The sequence below is a fragment of the Hyla sarda genome, chromosome 2 (assembly GCF_029499605.1).
Source record: "Hyla sarda isolate aHylSar1 chromosome 2, aHylSar1.hap1, whole genome shotgun sequence".
In the NCBI taxonomy this organism is placed as follows: Eukaryota; Metazoa; Chordata; class Amphibia; order Anura; family Hylidae; genus Hyla; species Hyla sarda.
The window spans coordinates 332253240-332267125 of record NC_079190.1 but is presented as its reverse complement, the minus strand read 5'-3'; the positions used below and the strand labels follow the sequence as shown (position 1 = coordinate 332267125).

The 13886-nt window shown below is 40.8% G+C and overlaps 2 protein-coding genes across 5 annotated transcripts in view; one reads left to right on the top strand and one right to left on the bottom strand.

Annotated features, from left to right (window-relative positions):
• LOC130356430 (uncharacterized) overlaps positions 1–13886 on the bottom strand; it is a 628644-nt gene that overhangs the window by 513968 nt on the left and 100790 nt on the right. The gene's annotated exons all lie outside the window — the stretch shown is intronic.
• LOC130356426 (C4b-binding protein alpha chain-like) overlaps positions 1–13886 on the top strand; it is a 298320-nt gene that overhangs the window by 204114 nt on the left and 80320 nt on the right. For all 4 annotated transcript variants that reach the window (XM_056557959.1, XM_056557958.1, XM_056557960.1 and 1 more), the window contains 3 exons: positions 1933–2127; positions 8990–9086; positions 12902–12981. In XM_056557959.1, the coding sequence (XP_056413934.1) occupies positions 1933–2127; positions 8990–9086; positions 12902–12981 (372 nt within the window). The remainder of the gene's footprint in view (positions 1–1932; positions 2128–8989; positions 9087–12901; positions 12982–13886) is intronic.

Here is a 13886-nt window from a genome sequence, read left to right as displayed (position 1 = left end):
TAGCCCAGGGTCCCGGCAAAGATTAGCAGCCAGGACCGACCCGGTGTGATGCGGGGTCACAGCGTTTTTCACACCGGGACCGGGCTTAGGGCGTACAGGTACGCCCTAAGTCCTTAAGAGGTTAAAAAAAAGTCACAGTCAGTTCCAATGCCCCCAATTACATTATAAACATACATGTGTACTGAAGTATTATTTCAAAAAATTGCGTACTAACCCCATATTTATTACTTTACTGAGAGAGTAGTGGATGCTTGGAATAGCCTTCCTGCAGAAGTGGTCGCTGCAAATACAGTAAAGGAGTTTAAACATGCATGAGATAAGCATAAGGCTATCCTTCATAAAAGATAGGGCCAGGGACTATTGATAGGATTCAGATTATTGGGCAGACTAGATTGGCCAAATGGTTCTTATCTGCCGACACATTCTATGTTTCTATACATACATGCTGTGCAACCATTTAATAAATTTGGCGCACATACACACTAACAACACACAAATAAAAGTGTACAAAAATCGTTCCCCCCACACCACCCTTGATAAATGTCCTACTAAGAAGCCATTACAGTTAATGTACACCTGAACTTAGGAATTTCTTAAAGGGTTTTCCCATGAAAATCCCTTAAGTCAGTAATGGCAAAGTATCATATCACATAATAACACACATTTATATCTTGTGAGTGGATGCCAGACTAGACAGTAGCATCAATGTGTAAGCAGTGACAGAGCAGGACAGAAAAGTGACATGTATGGGAGCAGTGGTGGAATTATTCTTCAAATGTATAGTAGAGGTTACAACCGAATTGCAAAAGTGATATTGGGAACCAAAGGAGGTGATTTGCACAAAAAACTTTTAAACAGAGAAGCTCATTGGCAGTTTCTATTGGATACCTGTGTTCCTGCAGGCTTAAATAATTATAGATACATTATGATTAATTCTGTTGTAACCACTATTATACATTTGAAGAATAATCCCACCACTGATCCCTTGGTAAGAAATGTATCCACTATACACATGATAGGGAATAAATGTCTGATCACAGGGGGAGGCTGGGTCCAACCACTGGGACACCCCCCCCCCCCCCGGGTTCTCTTATACATGGCCCCAGCTCTGCTCTGCTGGAGTGAATTTCGTACCCAGCATATCAGCTGGTCAAACCATGCCCCCTCCATTCATCTCTTTAGGAGAGGCGTAGACATGTGAAAGCTGTCGTGCTGGCATGCTGGGTGCAAAACTGTTTCCTTGAGCAGGGCCGGGGCTGAGCCGGGGTCCTGTGCGGGAGATCGCGCGGGGTCTGACCAGTGATCAGACCTTTATCCCCTATGCTGCGGTATCAATTTATAATAACAATGATTACATTTATTAAGCTCTTTCTGCCCCAGGATGTGATAGTATGTAGCAGTGAGCAGACCACTGCCACAAGCCACTACAGCAACAGTCTTAGTGATGGTGCAGGCACAGAGGCTGTAACTATCAGCCACCCTCCCACTGCAACAACCGGGTTCAAAGAGAATTCTGATCCTGGTAATCAAACTCCTTAGATGTAGCAGTCAATAGAAACTGTGTGGTATGAGAAGGACTCCATATTTCAGCTCATCAGCACTCACTCCACAATATATGGCTAAAGTCTGAGGGAGTGATGTGTCTACTTGAGAAGACCGTAGTGCTCCCTGAGTAGGAAATGAGGTGTTCTTTGGTGTCAACATTTAGAGGTTGCTTCCCTGTAAGTCAATATTCTACCCCTAAACATGACCCCTAAGTTGCCCATGTGCAGGAAGTTGTTCTTGCCCTCATCAATACATAGCAGGGTGCTAGCTGGCCTTTGTTGTGGGACTGCTTCTCTTTGAAGAAAATGGCAAGCTTGAGTAGTTATGACCTAGAAAATGCAATTTTTCAGTTTTAAAAGACTGTATTTGGATTTTTCTTTTCACTAGGAATTTGTGATAACCCACCTGACCTTCCTTATGCTCAACTGGATTCCAGATTTAAAAAACAAACAACATTCTTTGCTGGTGACAAAGTACAGTACAACTGTAGACCTGGATATATTCCAAGTTACATATTCCCATCTAGTATAACTTGTTTGGGGAACTTCACATGGTCAAATATATATCGTGAATTCTGCAATAGTAAGTGCTGAAATGTTTCTGGTAATTTGGTAAATATAAAAAAAATTGTTTTCGAAATTGATGATGGAATAAGTACCTGCTGTTCCCTCATGTTTGTGATGTATGTTTAGAATAGCTTTGACCTATGCAACTATATGCCATAGCTTTTGCTACTGGGTTTAATTTGGATATTCTTTAAAACATCCTGATATATATTAAAAAGGGTAATAAAATAAATGCAGCTTGTTTCTTTGTCTGTAATTAACTTTTACCTGAAAATAGGTGATATGTTTCCCTAAATATTTTGTTTATCTGAGACATTTTACAGTACAGTACCTTACATACATGAGTACCATCCATACATTTTTGTAAATATTTTATTAAATCTCTTTGTGTGACAACACTTAGGAAATAACACTCTGTTACCATGAAAAGTAGTGAGTGTACAGCCTGAATAACAGTGTTTAATGCTGTCCCCTCAACACACCGCCATCTAAACTTGGCAACAAAAGTGAGTACATCTCAAAGTAGAAAGGTCCAAATTGGGCCCAATAAGCCATTTTCCTTTCCCAATGTCTTGTTACTCGCTAGTGTTACAAGCTTTCCGGTGTAAACATCTGCAGTGCCAAAGGTTTCCTATGCGTGGCCTAGGCTATTAGAAGATTGCCAAGACCCTGAAACTGAGCTGCAGCAGAGTGGGCAAGACAATACAGCATTTTCTCAGGACAGTTTCCACTCAGACCAGGCCTTGCCATGGTCGACCAAAGTAGTTTAGTGCATGTGCTCAGCGTTATCTCCAGAGGTTGCCTTTGGGAAACAGACTTATGAGACCTGCCAGCATTGCTATAGATATTGAAGGGGTGAAGGGTCAGCCTGTCAGTGCTCAGACCATATGCCACCCACTGCATCAAATTGGTCTGCATGGCTGTTGTCCTAGATAAAAGCCACTTCTAAAGAAGAAGCACAAGAAAGGCTGCAAACAATTTGCTGAAGACAAGCAGACTAAGAACATGGATTACTGGAACCATATCCTGTGGTGCGATGAGACCAAAATATACTTATTTGGTTCAGATGGCACCAAGCGTGTTTGGTGGTAACCAGGTGAGGAGTACGAAGACAAAGTGTCTTGCTTACAGTCTAGTATGGTGGTGGGAGTGTCATGGTCTGGGCCTGCATGAATGTTAGAGTTCATTGAGGGAACCATTAATACCAACATGTGACAAACTGAAGCAATGCATGATCCCTCCCTTGGAAGACGGTGCCCAAACATACTTCCAAGACGACCACTGCCTTGCTAAAGAAGCTGAAGGTAAAGGTGATGGACTGACCAAGCATGTCTCTAGACCGTAACCCTATTGAGCATCTGTGGGGCATCCTAAAATGGATGGTGGAGGAGCGCAAGGTCTCTTAACATCCACAAGCTCTGTGATGTCATGGAAAAGTGGAAGAGGACACCAGTGGCAACATGTAAAACTCTGGTGAACTCCAAGCCAAAGAGATTTAAAGCAGTACTTGAAAATAATGGTGGCTTTCACGTATGGGTAGGAAACCGTGAAGCCCTACCTCACCCACAGCCACTGTCCCTATCTATTGCCTATCTGCCCTAAGTGACGGATCAACAACGACAATGACAAACCCTCCCTGCTAAGTGCCGGAGCAGCGTTGTCAAAATAATAAAATACAAAAACAGTAGGAGTCGAGAAACAGCTGGAGGCTTACAAATTAACAGAGATACACTAAGACACACACATGGTCAAATCAATGACAGCCTAGCCAAGGTTGGTACCAAGAAAAAGCAGAGTGCAGGAACCCAGAGCAAGAGAAGAGTCAAGGGAGAAGCCAAAGGAACAAGCAGGTATCCAGTAAGCAGGAGGTGTCAGCTATGGTATAACCTTTCACAGACTATGAACTGATCACTGCTCCTACCTTCCTGAAAGGTAGTAGAGCTGAGAACCACACCCAGGCAACACAGGTGAGCTCCAAGCAGCTCCAGCCCAACTAGAGAAATTTATCTCTTTGTGTTCGGCCAGAGCCAGTTGTTAGAGTGGTCACACCAAAAACACTATAGATGATATACTGTGTACTCACTTTTGTTGCCAAGGTTAAGACATTCATGGCTGTGTGTTGATTTATTTTGAGGGGGCACAACATTGTTGTACAGGCTGTGCACTCACTACTTTGTATTGTAGCAGAGTGTCATTTCTTCAGTATTGTAACAATAAAAAGATAAAATAAAATATTTACAAAAATGTGAGCACTGGACTCACTTATGTGAGATACTGTACAGGGTGGGCCATTTATATGGATACACCTTAATAAAATGGGAATGGTTGGTGATATTAACTTCCTGTTTGTGGCACATTAGTATATGTTAGGGGAGAAACTTTTCAAGACGGGTGGTGACCATGACGGACATTTTGAAGTCGGCCATTTTGAATCCAACTTTTGTTTTTTCAATAGGAAGAGGGTCATGTGACACATCAAATTTATTGGGAATTTCACAAGAAAAACAATGATGTGCTTGGTTTTAACGTAACTTTATTCTTTCATGAGTTATTTACAAGTTTCTGACCACTTATAAATTGTGTTCAATGTGCTGCCCATTGTGTTGGATTGTCAATGCAACCCTCTTCTCCCACTCTTCACACACTGATAGCAACACCGCAGGAGAAATGCTAGCACAGGCTTCCAGTATCCGTAGTTTCAGGTGCTGCACGTCGCGCATCTTCACAGCATAGAAAATTGCCTTCAGATGACCCCAAAGATAAAAGTCCAAGGGGGTCAGATCGGGAGACCTTGGGGGCCATTCAACTGGCCCACGATGACCAATCCACTTTCCAGGAAACTGTTCATCTAGGAATGATCGGACCTGACACCCATAATGTGGGGGTGCACCATCTTGCTGGAAAAACTCAGGGAACATGCCAGCTTCAGTGCATAAAGAGGGAAACACATCAGGTGGATTGGTCATCGTGAGCCAGTTGAATGGCCCCCAAGGTCTCCCGATCTGACCCCCTTAAACTTTTATCTTTGGGGTCATCTGAAGGCAATTGTCTATGCTGTGAAGATATGAGATGTGCAGCACCTGAAACTACGGGCACTGGAAGCCTGTGCTAGCATTTCTCCCGTGGTGTTGCTATCAGTGTGTGAAGAGTGGGAGAAGAGGGTTGCATTGACAATCCAACACAATGGGCAGCACATTGAATACATTTTATAAGTGGTCAGAAACTTGTAAATAACTCATGAAAGAATAAAGTTACGTTAAAACCAAGCACATCATTGTTTTTCCTGAAATTCCCAATAAGTTTGATGTGTCACATGACCCTCTTCCTATTGAAAAAGCAAAAGTTGGATTCAAAAGGGCCGACTTCAAAATGACCGCCATGGTCACCACCCATCTGGAAAAGTTTCCCCCCTCACATATACTAATGTGCCACAAACAGGAAGTTAATATCACCAACCATTCCCATTTTATTAAGGTGTATCCATATGAATGGCCCACCCTATATATTAACCCCTTAACGACTCAGGATATAAATGTACGTCCTGGTGAGCTAGTACTTAACGCACTAGGACGTACATTTACGTCCTATGCATAACCATAGCAGCCAGGGACCCACCCATAATGGCGGACATCCGCGATCGCGCGGATGTCCGCCATTAACCCCTTAGATGCCCTGATCAATACAGATCACAGCATCTGCAGCATCGTGGTCACTAAAATGGATGATCGGATCACCCGCAGCGTTGCCGCGGCGATCCGATCATCCAGCATGGCAGCCGAAGGTCCCCTCACCTGCTTCCGCTGCCTTCCATGGGTCTTCTGCTCTGGTCTGCGATCGAGCAGACCAGAGCAGAAGATGACCGATAATACTGATCAGTGCTATGTCCTATGAATAGCACTGAACCGTATTAGTAATCGAATGATTGCTATAAATAGTCCCCTATGGGGACTATTAAAGTGTAAAAATAAAAGTATAAAAAGTTTTAAAAAAATGTGAAAAACCCCCTCCCCAATAAAAACGTAAATTGTCCCATTTTCCCTATTTCACCTCCAGAAAGTGTAAAAAAAATACTTTATATACATATTTGGTATCGATGCATGGATAAATATCGCCGTACGGTGAATGGCGTGAACTTAAAAAAAAAAAAAAGTCCAAAATAGCTGCTTTTTTATCACATTTTATTACTAAAAAAACTTTAAAAAAAAAGTATTAAAAGTTTTATATAAGCAAATATGGTATCAATAAAAAGTACAGATTGCTGCGCAAAAAATGAGCCCTCATACCGCCGCTTATACGGAAAAATGAAAAAGTTATAGGTCTTCAAAATAGGGGGATTTCAAACATTAATTTGGTTAAACAGTTTGCGATTTTTTTTAAGTGCAACAGTAATAGAAAAGTATATTATCATGGGTATCATTTTAATCATATTGACTCAAAGAATAAAGAACACATGTCATTTTTACCGTATATTGTACGGCGTGAAAACAAAACCCTAAAAAATTTGCAAAATTTCTTTTTCCTTTCCTCACACTAATAGTATTTGTTTGGTTGCGCCATACATTTTATGGTAAAGTGAGTGATGGCATTACAACGGACAACTGGTCGCGCAAAAAACAAGCCCTCATACTAGTCTGTGGATGAAAATATAAAAGAGTTAAGATTTTTTGAAGGAGAGGAGGAAAAAACAAAAATGTAAAAATAAAATTGATATCCGTGAAGAGAAATGAAAATATCGGCACTCACCAGTGTGGCTGCAGGGTCTTCTTTATTGAGACATACTCACATGCGGGGTACAGAAGAGAGGGGAGTGGGGGGACAAGTGGTGGCGACCGAGCTCTAGTTTCGCACACTTGGTGTGCTTCGTCCGGCCATGATCATGGCCGGACGAAGCACACCAAGTGTGCGAAACTAGAGCTCGGTCGCCACCACTTGTCCCCCCACTCCCCTCTCTTCTGTACCCCGCATGTGAGTATGTCTCAATAAAGAAGACCCTGCAGCCACACTGGTGAGTGCCGATATTTTCATTTCTCTTCACGGATATCATGAACTTTGCTTATTATAGTATCTGAGCACCACCAGAGGCATTACAGCTACACCAACTCCCACCTGCCATTCCTAATCCAGCACACTCACGCAGTGCCGCACTACCTCCTTTGTGAAGTAAAAATTAAATTGTCTGAGTCCTTAAGGCACAAATGGGCTGAGTCCTTAAGGGGTTAAGCAACATTCCTTAACCCCTTAACGACGCAGGATGTATATTTACGTCCTGCGCCGGCTCCCGCGATATGAAGCGGGATCGCGCCGCGATCCTGCATCATATCGCGTCGGTCCCGGTGCTCATCAACGGCCGGGACCCGCGGCTAATACCACACATCGCCGATCGCGGCGATGTGCGGTATTAACCCTTTAGAAGCGGCGGTCAAAGCTGACCGCCGCTTCTAAAGTGAAAGTGACCCGGCTGCTCAGTCGGGCTGTTCGGGACCGCCGCGGTGAAATCGCGGCATCCCGAACAGCTGACCGGACACCGGGAGGGCCCTTACCTGCCTCCTCGGTGTCCGATCGACGAATGACTGCTCCGTGCCTGAGATCCAGGCAGGAGCAGTCAAGCGCCGATAACACTGATCACAGGCGTGTTAATACACGCCTGTGATCAGGATGAGAGATCAGTGTGTGCAGTGTTATAGGTCCCTATGGGACCTATAACACTGCAAAAAAAAAAAGTAAAAAAAAAGTGTTAATAAAGGTCATTTAACCCCTTCCCTAATAAAAGTTTGAATCACTCCCCTTTTCCCATAAAAAAAATAAAACGGTGTAAAAAAATAAATAAATAAACATATGTAGTATCGCCCCATGCGTAAATGTCCGAACTATAAAAATATATCATTAATTAAACCGCACGGTCAATGGCGTACGCGCAAAAAAATTCCAGAGTCCAAAAAAAGCGTATTTTGGTCACTTTTTATACCATTAAAAAATGAATAAAAAGTGATCAAAAAGTCCGATCAAAACAAAAATGATACCGATAAAAACTTCAGATCATGGCGCAAAAAATGAGTCCTCATACCGCCCTGTACGTGGAAAAATAAAAAAGTTATAGGGGTCAGAAGATAACATTTTTAAACGTATAAATTTTCCTGCATGTAGTTATGGTTTTTCCAGAAGTGCGACAAAATCAAACCTATATAAGTAGGGTATCATTTTAACCATATGGACCTACAGAATAATGATAAGGTGTAATTTTTACCGAAATATGCACTGCGTAGAAACGGAAGCCCCCAAAAGTTACAAAATGGCGTTTTTTTTCTCGATTTTGTCGCACAATGATTTTTTTTCCCGTTTTGCCGTGCATTTTTGGGTAAAATGACTAATGTCACTGCAAAGTAGAATTGGCGACGCAAAAAATAAGCCATAATATGGATTTTTAGGTGGAAAATTGAAAGGGTTATGATTTTTAAAAGGTAAGGAGGAAAAAACAAAAGTGCAAAAACGGAAAAAACCTGAGTCCTTGAGGGGTTAAAGGGGTACTCCAGTGAAAAACATTTTTTTTAAATCAACTGGTGCCAGAATGTTAAACATATTTGTAAATTACTTCTATTTAAAAATCCTAACCCTTTCAGTACTTATTAGCTGCTGTATGCCCCAGAGGAAGTTATTTTCTTTTTAAATGTGTTTTCTGTCTGAGCACAGTACTCTCTGCTGACACCTCTGTCTGTCTCAGGAACTGTCAAGAGCAGGATAGGTTTGCTATGGGGATTTGCTCTCCTGAGTATCCCTTTAATAGTCCACTTTTTATTGAATTCCAGTCAACATTTCAAATATAAAAAATGTAACTCCAGAAAATATTTTAACGTATTTGGCATTGTATCCATCACTTACAGGGACATCTTGTGGAAGTCCTCGAAAGGTAGCAAAAGCCACATTTGAAGCAAAAGACTTTCTATTTGAATCTGAAGCAATTTATAAATGTGAAAAGGGGTAAGCCGGAACCACAAAAAATGTTTTTGTTTTGAGAATCTTAGTCCTATTCTTCCTGGTGCTTCCTGGTTGAGCAGTTGCTCAATATATCCCAGAATGCATTCCTTTCCTTCAGGTCTTCATCACAGTTCCCCAACCCTGCCTACTCCTCTTTCAAAGCACTCCTGACAGTCCCCCGCCCAGGGCTGTTGCAGGACATATTATTTCACTGCAGACTATTACACAATCAGTGTGGTTGCAGCACTTTCTGCATTTATTGCATGTCTGCTCCTATGCCTTTATCATCATACATCACATGGCAGCATGCTAGAAACAAGCCTCACCTAAAGCTGCTTTCACATGTTGGGGTTTTTACAGCATTTTTGCAGCAATTCTTTAGAAATCATGGCAGAAATGGTTCTATTTTATAGTGATTACATAAATTGCAGTAAAATGCATAGTTTTTACCATAAATTGCACAATAAGGGTTAGCTAGCACAATTTTTGCAACAATTTTGGACAATTTCAGCAAAGACACCTATACAGTGGACCTTATTTACTAATAGTGGAGTGTAGGTTTATTTGTGGGTTTTAATTCCCTACAATTTATTTTCCACAGTATTTACTAAGGTTTCCCTACATTTTCCACTTTCCCTACAATTTGCTTTTTTTACACATGCTCTGATCTGTCGGGTTTCCTCAGCTGAAAGCCACCACATTTTCTGTGGAAACTTTGGTAAATATGTTGGGATTTTGTGAAAATGTCGGGAACACGCCCTTTTCTGTGACCACGCCCCCTTTCCCCGACAGACACGCCCCCTTTTCAGGTTTTCTTAGCAAAATGGAGAGTTAGTTGGGTTTTTTTCATTTCGGGCACAAATTCAGGCGCAGACAAAACATGTCGGGATTGCAATAGTAAATGAGGGCCAGTATGTTTTATAAAAGATATATGAGTACATGAGAGAGATGGTGATGTAGACTTGATGGGATAGTCAAAGGTGATGACATCACTCAGGGGGTGGGTCTAAAGATAAGATACAAGATCCTGCCAAGTCTTCTTGACAGCTCCTAAGACAAGTGATAACATTATTAGTAGGTTATATATCTTGGGATGATACCTTTTTGTGATACCATTAATAAAAACCTCATCTAGAATGCTTTCGACCTCAGACTGGGCCAAAGATTTCCCTTCCAACAAGACAAGGACCCTAAGCATGCAACCAATACAACACAGGAGGATCTTAGGGATAATGTCCTTGAGCAGCCCAACCAGAGCCCTGACTTGAACCCAATTTAATATTTCTGGAGAGACCTGTAAAATGGATGTCCACTGACAGTCAGAGCTTGAAAGGATCTGCAAATAATTGCAGAGAATCCCTAGTTTGCAAGTGTGCTAACCTTGGGGCATCTTGAAGGCTGTAATCAGTGCCAAAGGTGTTTCAACTAAGTCAGAGTAAAGGGTCTGAATACTTATACTGAATATCAATGCAATATTTTAGAGTTTTCTTTTTGATAGATAACAAAGCTTTGTAACATTCTGTTATTACCTGTTATGTTGTCATTATGCTTTATTGAGTGCAGAATGATGGGAGGGAAACTTGAATATATTTTATTTTATCACAAACTTTCTGAATACACTGTAAATGCATAAACTTTAGTATAATAGAACTCTGTATTCCGTTATAATTTCTGCAGTCTCAATTATTTTTGGTGATGGCATTCAAAGTTTCATTTAACCCCTTAAGGACCCAGCCCATTTTCACCTTAAGGACCCAGGCATTTTTTGCACATCTGACCACTGTCACTTTAAGCATTAATAACTCTGGAATGCTTTTACTTTTCATTCTGATTCCGAGATTGTTTTTTCGTGACATATTCTACTTTATGTTCGTGGTAAAAATTCAAAAATTTGATGAAAAAATGTAAAATGTTGCATTTTTTTTTTTTTACGTTGAAGCTCTCTGCTTATAAGTAAAAGGGACATTCCAAATAAATTATATATTGATTCACATATACAATATGTCTTCTTTATGTTTGCATCATAAATGTTTTTACTTTTGGAAGACACCAGAGGGTTTCATAGTTCAGCAGCAATTTTCCAATTTTTCGCAAAAAAAGAACAGTTCAGTTTTGAAGTGGATTTGAAGGGCCTTCATATTAGAAATACCCAATAAATGACCCTCAAAGTATTCAAAATGACATTCAGTAAGTGTGTTAACCCCTTAGGTGTTTCACAGGAATAGCAGCAATATTAAGGAGAAAATTCAAAATCTTCATTTTTTTAAACTCGCATGTTCTTGTAGACCCAGTTTTTGAGTTTTTACAAAAGGTAAAAGGAGAGAAATCTGCCTAACATTTGTAACATACCTCATATGTGTATGTCAAGTGCTCTGTGGGTGCACTATAGGGCTCAGAAGGGAAGGAGCAACAATGGGATTTTGGAGAGTGAGTTTTTCGGAAATGGTTTTTGGGGGACATGTCACATTTAGGAAGCACCCATGGTGCCAGAACAGCAAAAAAAAAAAACATGTCATACTATTTTGGATACTATACCCCTCAAGGAATGTAACAAGGGGTAAAGTGAGACTTAACACCCCACAGGTGTTTGACGACTTCTTAAAGTAGGATGTGTAAATTATTTTTTCCCCCGAAAATGCTAGTTTTCCCCCAAATTTTTAATTTTTACAAGGGGTAATAGGAGATAATGCCCCCCAAAATTTGTAACCCCCATCTCTTCTGAGTATGGAAATACCCCATATGTGTACGTCAAGTGCACTGCGGGAACACTACAATGCTCAGAAGAGAAGGAGTCACATTTGCAAATTTTGCTGAAATGGGGGAGGGGGTGGGCATGTCGCATTTAGGAAGCCCCTATGGTGTCAGAACAGCAAAAAAAGAAAGAAAAAACCACATGGCATACTAATTTGGAAACTACACCCCTCAAGAAACGTAACAATCAGTACAGTGAGCCTTAACACTCCACAGGTGTTTCATAAATGTTCATTAAAGTTGGATGTAAATAGGAAAAATTTGATTTTTTAAACTAAAATGCTGGGGTTACCCAAAATTTTTCATTTTCACAAGTGTTAACAGGAGAAAATGTCACCGTAAGGACATACCTCATATCTGGACGTAAACAGCTCTGTGGGTGCACACCAGGTCTCAGAACAGCAGGAGCACAGTCAGAGGCCTTGAGCATTTACATAGCTGCCTATGGAGCCAGAACAGCGGGACCCCCCCCCTCCCCAAGGAGCGTTACATGAGGTACACTAAGTTACTAAAGTGGGGTACAGTGGGACGTAAAATGATAAAACAGGTTATGTTCCCAGAATGATGACCTAGAGCATAGACAAAAAAAAAAAAATATGCTCACCCCAGGCAACATAAAAAAGTCCCCGATGATAGTGACTCAGTGACCCATGCCCATTTTTGGAAAAAATATCCCCAGAGGTCTTATATGTTTTTTTGTTTTTTTTTAATGAAAGATTTTTTTGGACAAAATTTTTTTTTTTACTTTTTTTCTTTCTCCAACCTCCTACCTGTCCCTGCAGACAAACTCACCTTGAACTAATGGACACTTCTTCAGCCCTGAGGGTCACAGGTCTCAGCAGAGGGGTGGTCCCTTGCTCTCTCTCTCAACTCTGCCCCCTGACTGAACTCGGTCGAAATTTATCATACAGTTAGAACAATAAAGTAAACACAATATAACAAATGTTAATTAGAAGAAGCATAGCGTGGCTTTAGCATGTTAAATGTAAATGCATTTACAAATGGCTATTTGAAGTCTACAGACAAAAAAAAATGGTTTATTTAAAAATATGTTTATTTAATTTTAGATTCAAAATGGTTTCCGAAACTAAATCTGTCAAATGTGGAGCAAACGGAAGATGGAGTGGTCCTTTGCCTATTTGTGAAGGTAAAATATAGAATTTAGATACAGGGTTGTATTTTAGCTTTCCCCTAAATCAAATTATACAAACTATGGCCTACATTTATCAAACTGTGAGAGAAAAAAAAATAGAGTGATTTTCCCATAGCAGCCAATCACAACTCAGCTTTCACTTTGCCAGAGCACATTAGCTGAGCTGTGATTGGTTGCTGTGAAAAAAAATCACTCCACTTTTTTTAACAGTTTGATAAATCTGGGCCATATTCAGTGGGGCAAAAAAGTATCCCACTTAAAAAGATGAGAGAGGCCTGTAATGTTCATCATAGGTATACCTCAACTATGAGAGACATAATGAGAAAAAAAAATCCATAAAATCACATTGTCTGATTTTTTAAGAATTTATTTGCAAATTATGGTGGGAAATAAGTATTTGGTCAGTAACAGAAGTTCATCTCAACACTTTGTTATATACCCTTTGTAGAGGTCAAACGTTTTCTGTAAGTCTTCACAAGGTTTTCACACACTATTGCTGGTATTTTGGCCCATTCCTCCATGCAGATCTCCTCTAGAGCAGTGATGTTTTGTGGCTGTTGCTGGGCAACACGGACTTTCAACTCCCTCCAAAGGTTTTCTATGGGGTTGAGATCTGGAGACTGGCTAGGCCACTCCAGGACCTTGAAATGCTTCTTACAAAGCCCCTCCTTCGTTGCCCAGGCGGTGTGTTTGGGATCATTCTCATGCTTAAAGACCCAGCCACGTTTCATCTTCAATGCCCTTGCTGATGAAAGGAGGTTTTCACTCAAAATCTCAAGATAAATGTCCCTATTCATTCTTTCCTTTACACGGATCAGTTGTCCTGGTCGCTTAGCAAAAAAACAGTCCCAAAGCATGATGTTTCCACTCCAATGCTTCACAGTAGGTATTGTGTTCTT